Below are 21,022 nucleotides of genomic sequence, written 5' to 3'. Positions count from 1 at the left end.
AAAAAWTTTGAAAAACSGAAAGCAGCAAMKKRARAATMWTMCRTARAGCRRCWASTTGARAAYYAKYCGGAAAGCGACTAGTTRCAGAAAGAACTTTTCACGTGAAACTTCCGTAATTTTACAAAAAGAAATTTTCATGTCACGAAACTTGAACATGAATTTTCCAGCTCAGAAACTTTGATTTTCCACCAACCAGAAATTGACTGAGCTAAATCCCAGCGACAACAATCCAACGAGGTACTTCTTAAGCTAAAGTTCGCGACGGAACCACCACCGGGTGCTCAGTGTTAAATCTTGTAGAAAGTGCTTTGACGTCGCGAGTCTGCGGCCAGAACTGGTACCGAGTGGTAGACTTTAAGTAGTACGACTCGATACGATTTTTCCGCGATTTTATGCTCGTACTGTATCTTAGAATTTTTCGAAAACCTGGTCCCAGAAGAGAATCAATCATGGATTTAAAGGTGATTTTAATAGGATTTTTGTGTTGTGTTGTGATGGCGCAGACTGAAGAAGGCATTGAAAATGGAAAACAAGGTAACTGACCACAATTTCCAAAAATCTCTTTTTCCTCCATTCACGCTGTTGTTGTGTTGGGCATTTGCCGTAATATTTTTCAAAAAATATCGTTTCCTGGAAGTTTTTATTACCTTGAGTCAAACCCACTTACCACATTTAATAAAGTTTTGAAGGTTTGTTGTTATGCTTTCGATTATTTAAGGAGGCGACATGAAAGCACTTTCAAACTGCTTGTTACTGTTTTTTCCTTTATGGTTTTACGGTGTTTGTAAAGCCATTCAACAGAGCTTAATCAATGCCAGACAACAAAAAATTAAACAAAATCCCTAACCATAATTACAAAAAAGTCAGTTCAATTCAATACTTTCGTTAGTAGTGAAAAAGCAATTTGAATTTTGCTTAATTTTTATTATGAACCATTGTTTGTTATGGTCGTAATGATGAAACCAATCCAGATAAAAACTTGGTTATAAGCCAGTAACATTTTGCGTCTACTAACTATTTGTTGTAATTTACAAAAAAAATAGATAGAAGGTTAATATGATAAAGGCAGACTCTTGCCTTTAACGCCTTTAGTTTCTTTCAAAAAATATAAGTATTAGTTTTTATGTATGACTGGTCCTTAATTATTTATTTAATGGTCTTGATATTTTCCAGATATAAAATTTATTACATTTGTAAAAAATATGTAAATTAGGTTTCTTGTGGTTTCAATTTTGTCATAAAGTTATGCGTTTAAAATTTTGCTTCTAACCTACTCATTTAATATTGTCTGAAAGCCTCGGAATAAATGGAATGAAACCGTTTGTCCTAAGTTTATTTTGATTTAATTGCAGATTTTAGATTTTAAAACATTTGTCAGCAAATAAATTTGACTTTTTAATGAAATTGTAAACCTCTTTTCTGATTTTTTTTCTCCGGTGAAATTATTATAGCTTTAGATACATTTTTTACAGCGCCTTTCTTCACCATTATCGGGCGATGGGAGTTAAAATTTGAATAGCGATTTGTATGTACCAAAGTTTAAAAACTGTTTTTTTTTTCTTAATTAGTATATCTAAAAAAGTACGCTGATTGTTTTGTTTCTTCTATTTCAATTGTTAGTTCTATACTGTTAAGACCTGATGAAAATCCTCACAGTTTTCTGAGATAAAAAGAAGGTAAATCTGAATTCTTCAGGGAATAGACCAATATGTTTGTAATTTATCACACTTTCCTAAAAAACGTATCGTATTAATTTCTTCAAGAATATTATTATTTGGTGCAAAGCCGCATTCAAATGAAACCTACGAAAATAATTAAATTAGACAATCTTATACTTTTCAGCTGAAGTAAATTCTCTTACTTAACTGGTTAGAAGGTAATATTAAATTATTAATTTTCCCCAATTCCCCTAGTGATAACAGCTAAATTTAAACACTTTTTTACTACCCAATTCCTTTTACTGCCAAAATGTTCGGAATATTCCCTAAACATCTTTTGAATATACTCGTCCTTTAAACCCATCGAAAGAACTAAGAGAATTTCAATAAAATAAACTTCAAGAAAATATGAGAAACATAAAAATCCGTCTCAAACTAACACTACTTTCCAATTAACACTCGAACCCGTTTTGTAGTTCGCACTATCTCCAAGACATCGCTCAATTAATCTTCCGGTAATTTACATCCTCTAATTAACGCCCTGTAGTTGTCTGGTTTGAGCAGAAACCGGAACTGCTAAAAAATTCACCCAATCATTTCCGATTAACTTACCAGATTGTTCGATTTCTCCTGCAACAATGTATCAGCTACATGAATGCTATTGAATAAAATAGCAAGGGCAAGGTGATCAACTTGGCACCCAACATTGCTTTGTTTGATTAGGGACATGGAACTAGTGGGTGTTTGGATTGGGAACAGTCGAAGCTCATTAGAGGAGAAAAAAATTTAGAACACTCTAGAACAGTTGCGGTGCTGATGGTATCCGGAAGGAAGTTTAAGGCGCTGGCTAAATAAGCGGTCGGTTAACATTTAAGCCCATGCAAGAGACTTAAGCAGATGTAATCCTAGTTGATCTGAGCAGGCGAAACATTTATTGCCATGCAAAACAATGGGCTTGGAGGAACTGAGATGGGCTGAGGAATTTGGAGGTCTCGCGGTGGGATGGCCAGTCATGAAACCGTACCTTCTATGCAATCGTGATTCTCTAAATTATTCGTGATTACCATCTGTTTTCAATAGAATGTCGAGTAGAAGAATAACATATTGTTGTACTCACCAGCGGTCCTTGAAGTACTTCATATCAGGGCTGGGTAGGAACTCCAACATTCCTAGTCCATCCACTGCTGATGACCCAATCTGAAACCAATTGAAGCAAAATTATACCAACGCATCTAAACAAGCAGATCTCGGTTGCTCCACCTAGGCAGACGAGTGAAACACTTGAGAATTTAACATTTCCAACAAAGTCTTTAATTTAACACCTTCGGGCTGTGTACGTTAATAGACCTAGGTCAATGTTGCTTTGCAGGCAAAGCCAGTCAATAGCAATGGTTTCTCAATAAGCGGACCTTTGAAAGAGGTTTGCTGACATTTATCGATTCCATGGGAGTGCACCAACATGAGAACCACGTCGCAAATGCAGTCAACGTAGATTTAAAGCACCATACTTAATTAAAATTGCTGGCTGATACGATCAACGGATCGTGAGAACAGGAAAAATTGATTCTATGTTACTGATCTATGATGGGGCCTTCACTAGTCGCATTGGAGAATTGCTTTCGCATGCGGCATCAATGGTGCGAAAGATTTTATCCAGGTTGATGATGCAGATGAATGGAATGAGATCAGTTCCTTGAAAGTCTTCAGCAGATCAGAATCATTGGAAGGAAAAACTTATAGCCACTCCGCATTTACACTTATTGAGCAATGGGATTATTCGTTTATCAACTAGAGATTTTTAGTTCTATTTATTTTTGAAAATTGATAAGCGGCAAAATGAATAGAAATGAAACCTCAAAATTTTCACAATATCAAAATTGAACCAGTTTTAGAATCTAGGAAGGGAGATGTTTTATGATATTATTCCCTAACAAAATTCCCTCTCTTCAGTATTTGCAATTTTGCAAACTGGAGCAATTAGCAATGCAGAACAGCTAAAAAGGCACAAAAGAATGAAGAACAGTGAAACTTGTATGATAATGTTTCACATGATGATGCCATCAGGGCCGTCAAGAGTTTCTGATGTAGGCAAGTACAGGGAAAGTTAATAGGCCCAAAACAGGTCCTGAAATCTGTACTTGATTAGGTCAAAGCAAAAAGGTTTCGAATGAATAAAAACAGAAATAATCCACTTTTTTCGAATAGTTTCTTATGTAAACCGCCGATAATTAAAACATATTTGGCAAGACATACATCCACTTGACCTAGTTGTTGTTATTACCAAAAGAAAATCGCTTTTAATGTCCAAATCACACTAAATTTCGGAACATGCAAAACATATGTATCAGTCGTGCCTTTAAGTAAAATCCAATTTAAACGTTTACCATGCAACAAATGCAATACTTAGCCACTTTTTAACAATCAATATTTCATTCTCATTCCGTCCTTGATAAATTAATCGACTGGAAATTAAATATACAAAAGTTCCTGATTTTAATTAATGCACAAGACCTAAACAAAAGTAATAAAATAATTGTAATTATCGACCAAGTAGGAGAATTGTATCATAATAAATTGTTTCTAGTTTTTAAATGCCACATAAAGCTGCTTTTGGGGTTACCTACATGTAGAACGTAAAGTCTTGATGTGAACATGTGACCAAAATCGTTTCGTTTTCCTGCAAAATGAAATTGACCCGAAAGCAGAAAAGTGACAGAATTTCCCGGATTAAAGAAAATTATTTCACTGCATCAAAAAAAGCCGTTTAGTGTACTCTGGAATGACGTAAAAATTAGAGTTCCGGCTCATTTTGCTTCAGTGAAATGAGCAAAAACTGGACACAAAACATGAAATTTTGGAATAATCTTGCACCTAAGTGTCTGATATTGAAATTTCGCTTCTTGAGTCAACACTACTCGAATTTCCTATCTCATATTGCTATGACTGAATCAAATTTTCAATTCTCTTGACCAACCATCGACTGCAGATAATTTTTATAATTTCATAAACAATAAAAGGTTGAATTTCTACTACATAGCTTGAAAGGTGGATCCGACCCTGCATGCAAGTTCACTTGCGAAAAATATCGTTCTGCAATGCAGAACTTAGCAGATGTTCTAAGTAAACTTAATGGGTGTATGGCTTTGTTTCATGCGAAATAATTACTGATAACAATAAAAATGGTCAATTTCTACATTGATATTGCTTAATCGTCGTCCTTCGAGTTACGCCAACACCTTCGATTAACGCAACCCATTTTCAACGCACAAAGAGGCAAATTTTTACATTGTCTTCACACCAAGCTTGGTATATTACAATTTGGGTAAACCTTCATGGTTAAAAATATTTCAGTAATATGAATTATTACTTCGCAAAAAATATAACGCGTTGTTCTACATGAGAAATTTCCAAATGCAAGAGAATTGTTAGGTATAACTATGTTAAAGAGAGTTTTGTTTGATGCTTTTGTCTGTCTTAATAATTATTTTAAGTTCTAAAATTTTCATATTAGACACTAAAATTTGCTGCCTTTAGAAAGCCTTTCGACACACAATTATGCACAGTTGTATAAATGTTTTTAAAATTGAAATAGGACTTTGTCACTTTTTAATAGAGAAAAATAGTAAATAATAACAGTTACATTTCATTTATATTCAAGCAAAATTATCTCATTTTGACAATAACATTGTCTTCACATTTTGTCAATTGCATACATGTAATTTTTGTATTTAAATCTTTCCACAATTTAATTTCAATTTACATTTGGTTACCCTGATTGGCGGTCTCTAAATGGTTTATAAAAGATGTGTAAATATTTCCAGGCTTAATTATCAGCGAGATAGCTGAGCAGTACGAAGATAATAATTAAACACATTTTCTAAAGCATTTAACGTATATAAAAACCAAAGCATATCGAAAATGTTCAATGTTGCAGGAGTCTTTCAAAACGGCGATTTCTGCCTTTGCTTCAACCGTTTCTTTTTTTAGATAATTACAAAAAAATTAACAATTTTACATTGACCCCTTTATACATGGGCAATTTTAATTGTAATTACGAATTCTCATAGATAACATCGCTTGGATTACGTCGTTCCACTCTGTAACTCATTTAATAATCCGTCATTTTTGCGTCTAATTTATTAATAACAATTAATAGCGGAAAATATAGAGATTAACCCAGTATGGAGCGTGCCAGTTGCTCAATATCGACGTTGACATCGATTACCACACAAGGAAGCTATTATAAAAAATATAATGCATGGCGATTTGATAATAGTTCGTCGATTATCGATTAGGAAAAGCGATATTCTTTAATCCGATTAAATCGGATTTCTTTTCGTTTTGAAACGTCTTGAATTTTGGCATGCAAATCGACCGTGACAAACTATGTACACAACGGTTATGTAAGGCGAATAATGATGAGATCGAGCTGAAACACGTCCGAAGGAATTGTTTATTTAGTACACATTATGAAATTGATTTGTTAAACAAAAATATGTAAATTGTTGATACGGATCTGGACAATTTGATTGATTTACAAAATAATTAACAGAAACTGTTGAAGAATACACAAAAAGCTGCAAAAGAAAAACTGGCTTTAGCGTTCATTGGCCCCTTCAAACTTAAAACACTTGCATCATAAAAATTTAATCGATAGCCTTTTTCTACAGAAAATAAAAATTTAAATGAAATACGTACAAGTCATGAAAAGTTGAGACAATTTTCCTTCTATTAAAGTTTATATTATCAATTAATATGTTAATGATGCAAATGTTTGAATACATTCCTGTCGTCAGCTTCATTCAATAATCGTTTAATGATGTCAAAGGGTGGAATAATATTCAACCATTATCTTCATTAAATTTTGGAGCCTTTTAGGCCATTAATATCAAGATTGTGCTTCCTATACAATTTGATTTATAACTACTGATAACCATCATCAAAGTTCCAATTAAAGCGTTACTTAACAAATATAATTGAAGTTACAACTAGTAAAACTGACCCATTTTCAAAAAGCACTATTACAATTGAGTTATCTTTAATTCTCAAGCAGATTTATACAAAATTAATAGTGATAAATGATCGTACAGCTATAATCCGGAATTATATAACCGAAACGCAAAGAAGAAATTATTAATGGCCAGCTCACTTTCTTTTTATTGTGTGAAGGATACGAATGAGTAGCCGTTTCCGTACCAAACAGGTTCTTAAGAAAATTAAAAGTACACACGTTAGTTTATATTATTATAGGCCGAACCATTGAGTTATGAGCTTTAGATGGTTTGGTCAATATTTACTGTAGCTGAAATGTGGGCTTAGTTTGAGCTGAGTTTATTGCGCAACATGCACCAACTGAAAGGTGACGCAACCATGGAATAAGTCCATTCACCAAAGAATGTGCACTATCACCAATTTGGTCTTGCGGTTTCAAATAGGACCAAAAACAAATATCTAATTTTACGCATTGAGTATGTGTTAAGTGGCGTAAGGCGGGTCTGAACCATTTGGAAGAAATTTGCAAATTGAACGGCAAATTGGGAACCTTAATTTGAAAATTTACCTAATTTATATTGATGCTTCTAAATGTACTGGATCGGTATAGATCCTTTTTCTTAACAATGAATTACTACATTTGAACAATCTCATTCAGCAATGACAATTTTTTCTGGTGTTCATTTCTCATTTTACTCCATTTTTTTGTTTTCAACTGTAGCTATTGGCACGTTAGCGTAAAAAGGTGGTTTGGCGGCAACGAGTTCAGCCATCCCACAATCCAGATTCATAACCAGCCGGATTGATTACCTAATATATGGTAACAAAAAGTGAGCAAATAGTGCATGAAATTACGCGGTGTCTCGCAGGTTAGCCGCGAAATGAATCACGTCCGCCGACTCTTAACGCCGACTAGTTAAAATAAAAGAAAATGAAAAAAAGGATTTTGCTCTTGCGACACTCCTCACAGCTAAAACAAAAGACACAGTTTGGCAATGTCCGAATCTGTTCAGGTGATTAGCATTACCCGGAATCAATCAAATCAGTCTCACAAATTCCGGAATTTTAAACAAAAGAGTTTGCTGAATATATAGAGGGGTTTCAAAATGTTCTTTGTAGTGGCAGGATGTGATTTGCTTATATTTAGTTTTAGTGGAAATAGGAGCTTTAATTTTCGTTTCTTTCTTAAGTTCCGTTTTTCGGCTAAGATTTGGTTTACGGAAATAGTGACGTGATATTTCGAACCACATGTTCATTTTTTCGTATTAACTCTTTTTCCCAAAAATTCGTATCTTCCAAGCTAAAAGAAGCAGCAATTTAAACATTTCATAATCCGTTGAAGACACCTAACTGTAACGACGAGCAATGGATTCATACAAATTTAGCAGGAGACTGATTTTTGCCAGCTTGGTAAATGTGCGTGTCAAAATTGATTTTTCCCCACTGCTTTCTCTCCTATAAAAAGTATCATCTTCCAAACCAAAGCCAGTAGCAGTTTACATTTTTTACCATCCCTAGATACTAGACTCTAAAGATATTCAAAGTTAAATTAAAATCGTCTTCAATTCAATTTTTTTCCAGTTTAGTAAATGTGGATCTCAAAATCGAAGTATTTCCCCAGTGTCTGTCTGTTTTAAACTGTCTATTTTAAAAATTTGCATGTCCTAAAATAAAGCAATTCGCAATTAGAAATTGTTCCCATCTTAAGTCTACACTTGACTGTGAAACTGCTGAAAATTTTAAAAAAATTGCCTCAAACCTGATTTTTGCCAGCTTGGTAGCCGTGGGTCGTTCTCATATCATCACATCAATAAATATTTGTCTCAAATGGACATTTTTACCTAACTTTTATGTTTCAAAAATCGCATCTTCCAAACTAAAGGATCTGAAGGCCTGAAATTTCCGCCATCGTTAGCAGACGCTTACCGATAAACATGGTGAAACCTTCATAAAAATCGTCTAAAACTCTGATTTCTTTCTGGCCTGGTCTTAAACTGGCCCCTTTTGCTTAATTGCAAATTATCTTTAAAAATTCGTATCTTCCACAGTAAAGCAAGTATCGACTTGAAAATTGCCACATCTAAAGAAAACAATTGGCACCAAATAGGTCGAAAGTTTTATAAGAATTCTGATTTGCCAGATTATTAAATATGAGTTTTATATTCGATGTTTTGACTGATCTGCGATCTCTCTTTTAAAAATTCGCATCTTCCATCCCAAAGGAAGCATCAGTCTGAAAATCTCCACATCTGAACCAGAAACTTGATTCTACAGATCCTGAGAGTTTCATAAAAATCACCCAGAAACCTGATATTTTCCAGTTCGGTAAATGTTGGCCTCAACATTAATAATTATATCTAGGTCTCAAATTGATGCTTACCCCAACTGCTCGGAAGCAGTCCAATGAGGGCAAAAAAAAACGGTTGTGTAATTTTGATTTTTGATCAACAATTTCAAAAGGGGGGACCAAGAGATCGATTTTTCAAAAAAATCAAGTTTCTTAAAATACAAAATACATCGAATTCTACATCATTTTTATCGGCAGGCGACAAGGAATGCAACGAGCTAATTAAAAGACACCGTGCGGCATTTCTAGTTTCCAAATAATCAATATTTTTCGTTTATTTTGAGCGGTTTTTGAGCGGTCGCAATCTTCAACGGACGATTTTTTCCTTATTATGGACCCACAAACTTTATATTCGCTATTGAGCAGCGTCTTAGCTCGGAAACAATCCAAAGGCAAAACACTTGCACCTGTAACGATGCTGAAAGTTTCAAAAAAATTGGTCTGAGTTACAAGTTTTCAAGCAACTGCGCTCTTGCCTTTAAAATTTCGCATCTTCAAAATTGACTTTCACTCAAATAAAATCAAGCTACTAATGAAACTGATAAAAGTTAAAAGCAGGCAAAAATAACGAAAAAAGTGTTTGTAAAGCCCTTGTTACTAACCGATAGTTACAAGTGAATTTATTGAGGACTCAAATTCAGTACGATCTCGATTAGATGCAGTGTTTACGCAATCGCTCTTGCCAGCAAAGCAAAACAAGCGAAACAGACCAACCGCAATTATGAAGCTGGTATAATTCGATATACAAATAAAAGAAAAGTTACACACAAACCGAGTTTTGCCAATATTTGCCGTTACGGAGGACCTTGAAGTGCGACAACTGATATGCATGATAATAAATTGATTTGCATCGATAGAGAAAGAGACTTAATTTAATTTTACGACATTTTTTTTTCTATAGATTTCAAATCGAAGAAGCAATTCAAATTGTGGATAAGCTAACAATCGTTGGAACCAATCATAATGTTGTCAAAGCTTTGTTGGAACGGTTTTTGTCGATGTGATTTCACAAAAACTTTCAATTGTCTTGAGTAAAAAATGATCTTTTTTTCTGCTGTTACAATGACATTACGACTTGCAATCAGCATTAAAAGGTATGGTTTAAGGAAATAATCGGATTGAACTTCAAGATTGTTTTAAGAAAACATTTTATGAAAAAAAAATGCTTTTGAAACATTCGAAAATATACAGGAAGCTTCAAATGCATTCGCCACTATTGATAATTGTCTGTGTGTTTCTTCATTCTCCTCATGTTTCACTAAGTTTATTTAGATTTTAGATTTATAGTTCCATTCAAAAAATAAGTTTGCAAATACTCCGGGATGTTTTCATATGTTTTTGTTTTCACCATTAGGATCTGGGTACCAATAGAAGCGGCTTTCTTTGTCAGTTGTCATGAAAATGTAAGCAACCGATGCATTTATGTGCGATTAAACACTTTCCTGAATAAACATTCTTCTTATTTCCACTGCCTACATTCCCTACAAACAAGAATAAAATTTGCAAACGGATGATAAGTTGTGCAATGCAGTTGGAAAAATAACTGGTGCATAAAAGACAATTAAATGAATAAAATATTGCACATTTTCTATTACGAATGTGTTTAGATATATTTTGCGTAAGTGCTAACTACCAACAATGCTATTATTGTTTGCGTTTATTAGACATAGATTTATTCATTGTTCACTTGATGCCTAACACAAACCAGCTTTCTTGTATGTCGCTCGAAGGCCGTGAGATTCTTCAGGATGGACAAGAATATTATTGTTTATTTCCTTAAGCTTTGTATTGAAATCTACAATGTTGTTCAAGTGAACAAACTGAAAAAACTTTAAACACCAAGCCGTTGTTGTGTCGATTAGAATGGACCACAAATGGTTTGTTTTTTGAATACAAAATAACTGTAGCTTGGATAATTAAATGCCCACAAAATAGCGCAAAACAAGTGAATCAACTAAAAAAACAAAAGCAAACAATTGCACACCAATACCGTAGTCAATTAGTAGTGCAATTTGGTTCGTTAATTGAATGAGTGAAATTGCATCCGTCAAATCCGGCAATGCCTGAAAGCCAATAAAACAATTGTCCGAAAAAAGTAAGCTTTATAAAATGTTCCCACTAACTCTGTGCGATAATTAGATTGAAAGTCAGTTGTGTGAAAGTAAGGTTTTCAATGCAATTTCATACGAGATTTGATGATCATCAGAACATTGCCTCATTTAATGACCCTGTACGGAACACAGTCGAGATCTGTTATTATTTTCTAAAGATTGGGCGATTTATAATCAATAAGGCGCTTCTAATGGCTGGTAAGAAGCATGTATCAATTGCTCTTGCATATCCCATGACAAGAAACCCAAGATTACCCAACGTAAAATTGCCATGCAGTCATTATTGCATAGTAATGACAACCGAAGAATGTCGCAAAGGAAATCGTTTTGTCGGCTAATTCAGTTTCCCTATCTGGTCAAATGTAACATTAAACCATACATATTAATGCTCGAATTGAATTGATTACTTGACTGGCAAATGATTTATTGGCTGTGAAGAAATTATCTTGAACTCTCACTAGTCTCACGAGAAAATTGCAACATTTTCTCTTCCTTCAAATTTTTGTTTTGGGAAAATCATCCTGGAAAAGTCCTAATTACGTATTTAGTGATGTTTGAATCGCTTTTTTTATTGTAGATCGCCCACAATTTTCATGCAAACGCTCTCTAATCCATCTAAGTGTTAGGTAATAGGAATTAAGGAAGTCTTTTTCCAAGCACACACGTTGTTCTGAGAATTGTCTTCAGGCGTCTTGTACACTAAGTAACTATTAAAGTTTTCAGAAACAGATGTACATGATTAACGCACGCTTCATGTCGTGAAGAGAAAATGAATAGTTATAAAAGCTAATTTTCCATGCTACGGCTGTTTTTCCTGTAATAATGAGGTCCACACGAACCACCGATGAACGGCAAAACTCCCAACAAAGACTCAAATAATACCATCGCATTTATTCAAATTAGTTGTGAAATATTGAATTCTGCATATGCAAAAGTAAAAGTCCCGTGATTAGATTATCGACATATTTAGATTTAGTCTGCAATAGCGTGGCTAGAAGAGCTTGCGAAACGCACAATGATTATCTTTCATCTGTTTAGGTGTTTATAGATAATACCTCTGGTGACATGTGTTACAAATTGCAACATTTGCATTTGAAATTGATTTCAAACAGGGTGAACCAAAGGAAAATCAATGCCGTTTTATCACAGAAACGCCTTTAAACTTACAGAATTTGGGACTGTAGTGTATTTTTATAATGAATAGAATCCATGTTGGCTTAAGATTTGATTCATTTCATGAAATAAAAAAAGCTAGAGCCATTAGATGGTCAACAGACTCGCAGAGATCGCATCGAGATATTAAGAAAAAACCCCAAAATACAAGGCAAATATTTTCGTTAAACGGGAAGTTTGCACCTAAATACAGTCAATTATTAACAAAGAAACTTGTAAGTTTGTCGGGCTTTTAGATCGTCGTGGAAAACATCACTTGCCGACGTTTTGCAAGCACATGTGACTTGCATCTTCAGATGTGTTGAAGCCACATGAGGCCAAATATTTTTACTAAGTAAATTAGAAACTCCAGTAGAAACCCCGCTTGTGCAGCTGAACTGATCGCATCTATTGCAAACAATTTAAACTCGTAAACTTTTCTAAATTCATGAATTTTAATACGTGTATTTTGGGATATCTTGTATGAAACTTGACCAAATTATTTGATCCGTCACAGCAAAAGTTTAATGTTAAATATTTTGTGATTTGGGCATTTGGTGAAAATTATGAAAATCTGCAAGAATTTAAATTTGCACAGTGATTGAATTTTTCAGTGAAAACTTGTTATGATGAAAATGATGATGTAGTCACGTTATCCGGTATTTTAGATAACTCAGAATTAATCAATCTGAAAATTTGGCCAGTCACTTTGATATAAATGAGCAAAGAGGACAAGGGAAATTAGACATTTTAAATTACTTTTTAGCTAATGAATCCTTTATTGTCTTAAACTCCAAAACTGAACTAGGTGTGTTCAAAGCGATAACTTACGTAATATAAACGCGATTTTTTCAAAACATCTAATCTGTTGTCGCGATTGCAAAAATCGATAAGCTGTCTGAAATTGTGTTTGAGAAATTGACAAAAGCCTCCATTACAAAATATGATGTATCTTGCCGTAGTCGGCAAGAACAATAAAATGATGTGGTATAGCATTACAATGTGCCTCTTGATGATGAAAAGTATGCCAACCCATACATGTCTGAAAACTAATGTATACAGGGACTTTTCGTGTTTTATCAGATCGCGATAAATATCCGATGAACAGGCGACCGCGGTCATGTTATACAACTTTCTTTCAGTCTCAAGTTTCACTTTTTAACATTCTATTCATCTTGATATCTGGCGAATTTATTGGATTGATGATGGTGATGTTTTAGCTCATACCAAATTTATTAACTCTACGTTAATGCGTTTCATACACGAACAACAGGCGAGAGAAACTTAAAAAAATTAAGCAACACTTTGGCGATTTGAAATTTAAATTTATTGGCATGATCCATTGGGGAGCAAGCTAAGGTGTCCTGCATGAAATCACCATCCAAAGAAACTACTTGTCTTTTCGTGCCATTGTATTTAAATAAGTGACTGAACAATTTGCTTTGTAAAGGCACCTGAAGCTATTTGGTAAAATACGGGTCATTCACTTTCAATATCATTTCAATTAATCAAAGTTTTATTATTAATAATATCCTACTTTGAACCATACCTGGCCTACGTAAGACACATGTACTGTACTGAACGTCTACTACTCCATGAAATAATCGAAAAACCTTTTTTTGATTTCTTACTTTGTAACATAACTAATGACATGCAATTATTCGTTAAGTCGATTCCGCTGGTCACTTCCAGCTAATCGACATGCAAAGCTTTTCCTTTTAAGTGAGATGAATATATATGGAGAAAAATGTCATTACTTTTTACGACTGGCATTGCCTGCATCTGATTGTAAGCGAATTGTGTTTCCTCGTGCAAAGTGAAAGGTAAAAACAGCATACTCTTTAAAGAGAACTAACTGCTCCGGGTGGACATGAGTATTCATGTCTAAGACCATCTAATTATGGATATCCAGGGGCAATTATAGTGATCTCTTTTAATTGATTCGTTAGTATTTTATATGAAAGGTAGGATTTCCTGGATTTTATTACCGGTTTATTTTTCTACATATAGAATACTTGTACAAGTTTTTTGCGTGCTCAAGTTTTTTTCGATGATCGTTTTTAAAATAACAACCGGTCGCATGACCACTTACTCTTTACCTTGAGGTCGATTTTGAGTTTTGGCAGGATTTTTATCCGAAATTTCTTGGACAGGTCGACATTTTTATTTGCTGTTTTAATTGAAACTGTTGGTGGCATTTGAACAAACTGCTTGAGGGGCGAAGCATCGTACATTTGATCAAAATTTCCAAGGTGCAGCTTAAGGAACTTCTTCATAAGATGAAATATTGGCTTACAAAATGAACCTGCTGAAAACACGCTTGCTATCAATTGCACAGCGCTTCGAAAGCTTTTTAAATGATTTCTTAACATACTTTGGTGGCATAATTCTAGTATAGAAACACATCAATCAATGTGTAGTTAATATTTAAAATCTGTGTAAAGTGAAGCATCTAATACAAACGGTATGTGCTTATTTTAAAACGATTATAATTGCATTAGAACTRATTCCAAAAAATAGGCGCGCTTAGAATTTATSAAGCAAATATAGATTATAGATTARATATRTCAATTTTCTTTAAAAAATCTGTGAAAAGATTGTCAATGAAAACGTATAGCTTTAACTACACTGAACTTGTCATAAGTGCGTTAAATCGGAGTTTTGTTTTACAGACATTTATTTCTTATATGAACATGAGGAAAAATCGCAAAGTGTCTTCAAACTCCATCTAGAGTAACGCACAAAATGTTTTCTAATTTTTTTTTCAATTAAGACTATAATTTAACATGCGCTTTCATAAAGTTATGYGCATTAYGTTTTAYTCACTTCCCATCATAAAAATGKCAAAATTTACGTTTTCAAAGTATGGAAGTCGATYAATSTTGACYGKAAATTTTRTTTACATTTTGTACTGTTCTTCATCCCGCAAGTGATTTGSAAAAAAATGCAGTTYAATGGATAACATAACAAATCAACCATGGAAGTATKATCGYTATTAGACGAAGGACAGTCAACAATTCCTAGATGTTGTCTGTAAAAATTGTCGCTAATTYATTTCGGAAGGAAGTCATTAAATTTAATCAAATATAATTTTTTGTATTTATTTGCATTCTCTTTATTTGGCTTTTATTTYCAAAATCCACTTGACTTGTCAGAAAATTCAGAGAAAATTSATMATTAAAAGAAYATATACAAAACAACAAGTGGAAAYAATTATAAGAAAAAACCATCAAARTCAACTTTTTCATCAAATTTCATACAAGACAATAGTCACGATTCAATACATTTCATGTACAACCTTGGATGTCGATATCTTGACAATCRTGCATCTTTAGACCAACGTTTATTACCCGTATAAAATAAATCAAAAACAAAAGTTGAAAAATGGTTATTTTCTTTTTCCATCATTGACCKTAAAGTTTCTGAWCCCAAATGCTCCGCTCTAGAAATATTTGAGAAATTCTACATTTTAAAAATGAGTGGCCGTGRTGTTAACWTGYRAATTGCSACTTTTTATTWAAKAAAGTTCAATATTTTACAAACTSTCCGAAAATCAAKTTTTTGCAATTTTTKYACTTTGAGGGCCTCTATGGCCTATTTTCGAGTTCTGAATTAGAAAATGTTTGCTCTAAAGTTGCGCAACGACCCATATAATGTTTCTAGACACGAAAAAATCCCAACTTTTTCTCCAACTTGCAGCTTGCTCCAAGTCCAGTACTTGCTGCCATGCACAAACTAAACCAAACTAACCCAAATTAACCCAAAATATCTAAGAACTGTATTTGCTTATCAAAAATTAAGATTTAAAAATTTATTTACTCAGTTCGCAACGCTCAAGTCTCAACTTTTTTCGAAATATTTTGACTTTTGCTGCCTTTACGGCTCTTATAATAGACTTTCGAATTTTGAAAAAAGCTAATTTTTGTTCAAAAGATGAGCCCTCCAAGAACAAGAAAATTGTCTTGGACAGTTGAAAAAAGCGCGACAAATTGACATTCTTAAAGCTACACCTTTCATGCGGTCGTTAATCCAAGCTAAAAATAACTCAGGCTCTAAAACTATTGAAAGTTTGATTAATTATGCCGATACTCGAAAAACATTTACCTGCACAACTCAATAATTATTAATAAACTATTCCTGCTTCTTGCAAATAATGAAAGCACTTTCTTCCTTTTACAAATTCGATTTTTCTGTTTAAACCGAACCGAAGTACAAGTACTTTCTCCATATATTTACTTCCGATCGAAAAACACCTAAAACGTTGCTTTTCAATGGCCGTTTAAATAGCGATTCGACAGTTTGCTGAATATTGCAACAACCGGTTGAAACTTGATTATCATTCTGTAGGGTACTTTTAGTACCCAAGTTAAGTAACCTGCGGATTAATCAATCGTTCAGCCTCGTGACAGTCAACGTGAATTAGCTCAAAACAAAGAATTACAAACCGTGGAATCTGTACTAGATTTTACATTTGCAAGAAATTTTGTGTTTCCAACAATGCATGCATTACGTGCGTTGCATTTTGCTTGATTAAAGCCGTATTTTGCGTTTGAGTTTTATGCATGCCTGAAACTTGACTGATTTTAATTAATAATTGATCAACTCGATCATGGGATAAGTTTCCAGTCACTCCTAGCCAATTATCCTTTGGATTTTTTAAGTTTAGGTTTGGTTACTTGGAGGGACTGTCGCTGTTGTGCAACACTCAAAATATTTAATTAGGAAATAAGCTGAGGAAAAGAATAAAGTGAAGAAATTGAAGTAGAGTGCAACCCATTTAACCGAAGTATTTACACACTATTTCCTCGATGCATTATCTGATATGCTGGTAATTTTAATAAGTTGTTAAATTCTGCAATCAGTTCGTGTGAAACAATGCCAACATTTCGACACAATGGATGCTTAAAATTCGAGTTTAGGCTGCGCCATCGAACAGCGTCTATGATAATAACCCTCATTTAGATGTAGGAATTTAGGCCTTTACCAATGCGTAGGCGAGATTTTTTGACGGCTAAATTGGTCTTTCCATCACTTATTTTCACTTGTTGCTAAATGGCCAGCTGCTAAGAAGGAAATGATGTAAATTTTTAATTATCTAAGACATTGATTTTGAAAACAGCCACTCGTTATATCATCGCCCAATTTAACGAAGACTAATTTAGAGAAATTGTTGCAGCATCCAACCCACAAGCCGAAGATGATTCCGACATGTACATGGAATCAGTTGAACCTGATCACAAAGTGGCTGCCAGCAGCTTTGAAACTGGAGAGTGGTAAAATATGACTAGCAAACACGCAAAAAGCAAAGTGTCTTAATTGATACCCTTGCCAGGTTTCCCTCATTTTCAAGTTCCTATGATCCATACGGTCATCCCACTTCAGGACATTCCAGACCAGTATTTCACGATATTTACCATCAACAAGAAGGTATCAATCAACGAACCACAAACAGGAAAATTAATAGTAGAATTGTGCATAAATATATCATGATCTCCCAGGTGCCTACAGTCAACGAAACGACCCACCAGCTCAACAGGATTTAGCTTACAATCATCCGAAGGCTAATGGATACAAACCCTATGTGAGGCAGCAGCAACAAGAGGTTAAGGCTGAAGCTCAACCTCAACAGCAAGTCAAAGAAAATGCAGCTTCGATTTTAGGTGAAACTCAATAAAAAACAGATGTAGATTTAAAACTCTCTCAAGTTGATCTCAGAAAGATCCTTATGAGGACCAGGATGGTTTCTCTATTTTAAATCGTCGGAAAATATAAACACTTTTTACGAAGAACACAGCGGGTTTTGCCAAAAATTTTAGTTTCAGTGTATTAATCATAAGTAACATATGAATATTTAATCGCGTATTTCCATACACATTCTTTCCGAGTGAGGAAGATTATTTAGGGATACCTTATTCGTCCCTTCAGGAACATGCAATCGATATTTATCAATTTATTGTACTGCAAATTCGTTTTCTGGACACTGAGGAAGCGGTTTGCAATATATTGTTGCTTCAAACCAAAGAACAGTAAACTTCTAGTTCCAGATGAAGTTGAGAACAGCACAATTATACAGTGAGTCCCAGTAGTAAATTCCAAATTCATTTAAAATTCAGGAGTGCGTTATTTTCCAAAAATATGTCCACTGTACCAGACTTCCATATTAAATAATTTTCAGACTTCCATATTAGAAACCTTACCAAGTCACCTGTTATAGGAGATGGAAACTTTGGAGTAATCCAAGGAGGAACCTTTTACCCCGAGAAGGATGGATACGACAGTGAATTGGGAGGTGCCGGTTTTGATGACTTTTCCTCCTATTTCCACAACGGCCATGGACGACCATCGTACTACTACCCTTCGAATTCTAAGACGAAAGGTACGTGAAATCCATCGTAGAAATTTGCGAATTTTCGCAAGCGGTTCCGTATTTTTCAGCCAAAAAACAGCAACAATTTGAAAACTTCCGCGACTTTGCCGATATCAACAACCCACCTCAGCGCCAGTATTCTCAATACGTTGTGGTCTACACGAATAAAAATGGAACAAGAACTACGGTTCCTTCCGTGGAAGAACAGGGCGATTATGAAGATGCTCAACTAGAAGCGCAAGGCGCCGATAAAAATCTTCCTATCGAAATCGACGCCAAACGGCCAAAGAACATACTGGAAAGCCTGGCTTTGCTGGACCAAACCGAACCATCCGAAGATGATCCGGACACGGATGATGAAAATGGAATGATATTAACTCTTTTACCAGCCTTCGATCAGGGCGATATCATCGAAATACCACCCGAGAAGAAACAGTCGAAATCGAAGAGCAAGTTGGCTAAACTGCTACCGGAGAAAAAGCACGAATCGCGACAGGTGCAGAAAGCGAAAGACATGAAAGAACCGCTGCTGGCTCTGAGTTGATTAGTAGTTTTAGTTTATGGCCAAATTGTTACTGAAATTTACAACAATAAGTCTAGCATGCTTAGCCAGGTAAAGTTATAGGCATTTCTTTAGCCACCTCATCACTTCGATCTGATTTTGTGCTTCATATGTATTATGGAAGGCAAGAGAATCCTTCGCAATCTTCAGCTCTCAAACGATTAAAAGTGAAATACATATGTAGGATTTTTCGACTTTGGTTTCCAACAAACTCATGAGTATTCATATTCTTCCTCTCACCAGCCTACTAGCATGTATTAAACGGAAAAATTTTGGAAACAGATAAACTGCTGTATATCTCTTTTGCATATATCGTCAGACGTTTATCCCAGCCAGCAATAGATCATTTATTTTCCGTTTTCCCTCATCCCAAATCACACTCAATAACTGCTGCTTTGGATGAGCCATGGTATTTTTAAGAAGCGTTGTTAATAATTGTTACACAGCTATTTTGACTGATAATTTAGTAACTAAGATAAATTTAATAAGAATAAGATATACGCTCTAGCCTAGTATTTAATTAGTTTCGCTAATGTTTAAGGGCTGAGACAAATGACTTGTTTTCCACCATCAGTCCAATTAGTACAGTTAAAGTTACAGAATCCACTAGTGGCACGAAAAATATATAAAACCGGCAAAAACATTGACAATGAAACGACTAGCAAAAGTAGGATTTGTGTCAAAGGCAGCACCTAAATGCACCAACGCAAGTCGAAACATGTGTGAAGCTGGCAAAGACCTTACCTCAACCGACCATGATCTAGTTTTGGCTATTTTTGCATACATATTTACCTTTCAACCAGCCTGCATGAACAATTAATCTTTATTTAAATCGCCTTAGGTATAAGGAAACTGTTGTTGAATCCATGACAAGTCAAGTGTATTGTAGCTAAATAAATTTTATTTTTTATAATTATATAAGTATATTATTTATTTCGGCAAATACTTTACTGGTATTTTACATACCTTCTGATATTTATTTCGATCCGGTTTTAAATGAAAAATTATTTTTGTTTAACTGAGACACCGTGTAAAACTTATCGCTGATAGAATTCTGCAAAATGGTTTGTGCGAATTTGTGGCATATTTCATCAATAACGACTTCCTACACAAAACTGCGAGCAGAAACAGAACAATATCGACCTGTTGCCAGTCAGATAACTTGGAGCTTTGTTTCACAGAGGGCATTAAATCGCTTTAAATAAGTCAAAAAACAAAAAATTCTACAAAAACTCCTTTAACAAATCAATTGGTTAAATGAATAAAATACTGAAACATTTCCAGATTTGCAGCCGCTTTCTGGTGGTTAACATTTGTGGGCAAACCCAAATTTACCAGATTTTCCGGGATATTTATGTATTGAATTATTTGTTTCAAATCAAGGTTTGTGCATCAACACATTTATTGTGTTGTTTTGATACCATTATTTATAAACTGTTATATATTGCTAATTGCAGTTTAAATTCGTTTCCACTCCTATTTAAATTCTTACGAACAAAACTTTCCCAAATCTATTGAATTTTGCCAAATAAATTGGGGATTAATGCGACTATAAATGATCATCTCAGAATTTACACTTTTTTACTGTATTTGATTAAAAGTGTACACTAAGATTAAAATCCAGTTTAAGTAAATTACTTCGACTGCGACCTGTTAATCAAACCAGTTGAAGAAATTTCAAATCAAAAGTATAAAGTTCTCACCTAGATAAATGAGAAATTTTTACAAAAATCCGACAAACATATTTTCGAAAAGTTTCAAAATTTTTGCGTCCAATTTTAAACAGCTATCTGAAAAAACTGAGTCATTTTGTAGTCCAACTAATCATACAGA

General features: G+C 34.2%; 1 protein-coding gene across 1 annotated transcript; it reads left to right on the top strand.

Annotated features, from left to right (window-relative positions):
* The first annotated feature begins 254 nt into the window (after nt 1-254).
* On the top strand, nt 255-20,103 carry LOC109539772. Its single transcript, XM_019907753.2, has 6 exons — nt 255-534; nt 17,437-17,533; nt 17,593-17,687; nt 17,759-17,920; nt 18,475-18,636; nt 18,696-20,103. The coding sequence occupies exons 1-6, from the start codon at nt 393-395 to the stop codon at nt 19,169-19,171; spliced, it is 1,134 nt and encodes a 377-aa protein (XP_019763312.2). The 5' UTR covers nt 255-392; the 3' UTR covers nt 19,172-20,103.
* The last annotated feature ends 919 nt before the right edge of the window (nt 20,104-21,022 follow it).

This window comes from Dendroctonus ponderosae, unplaced genomic scaffold, assembly GCF_020466585.1.
Source record: "Dendroctonus ponderosae isolate FM_Combo_2020 unplaced genomic scaffold, Dpon_F_20191213v2 Dpon_F_20191213_7, whole genome shotgun sequence".
NCBI classification, from domain to species: Eukaryota; Metazoa; Arthropoda; class Insecta; order Coleoptera; family Curculionidae; genus Dendroctonus; species Dendroctonus ponderosae.
Note: the sequence above shows the minus strand (reverse complement) of the source record. Positions and strands in the feature narration are given on the sequence as shown.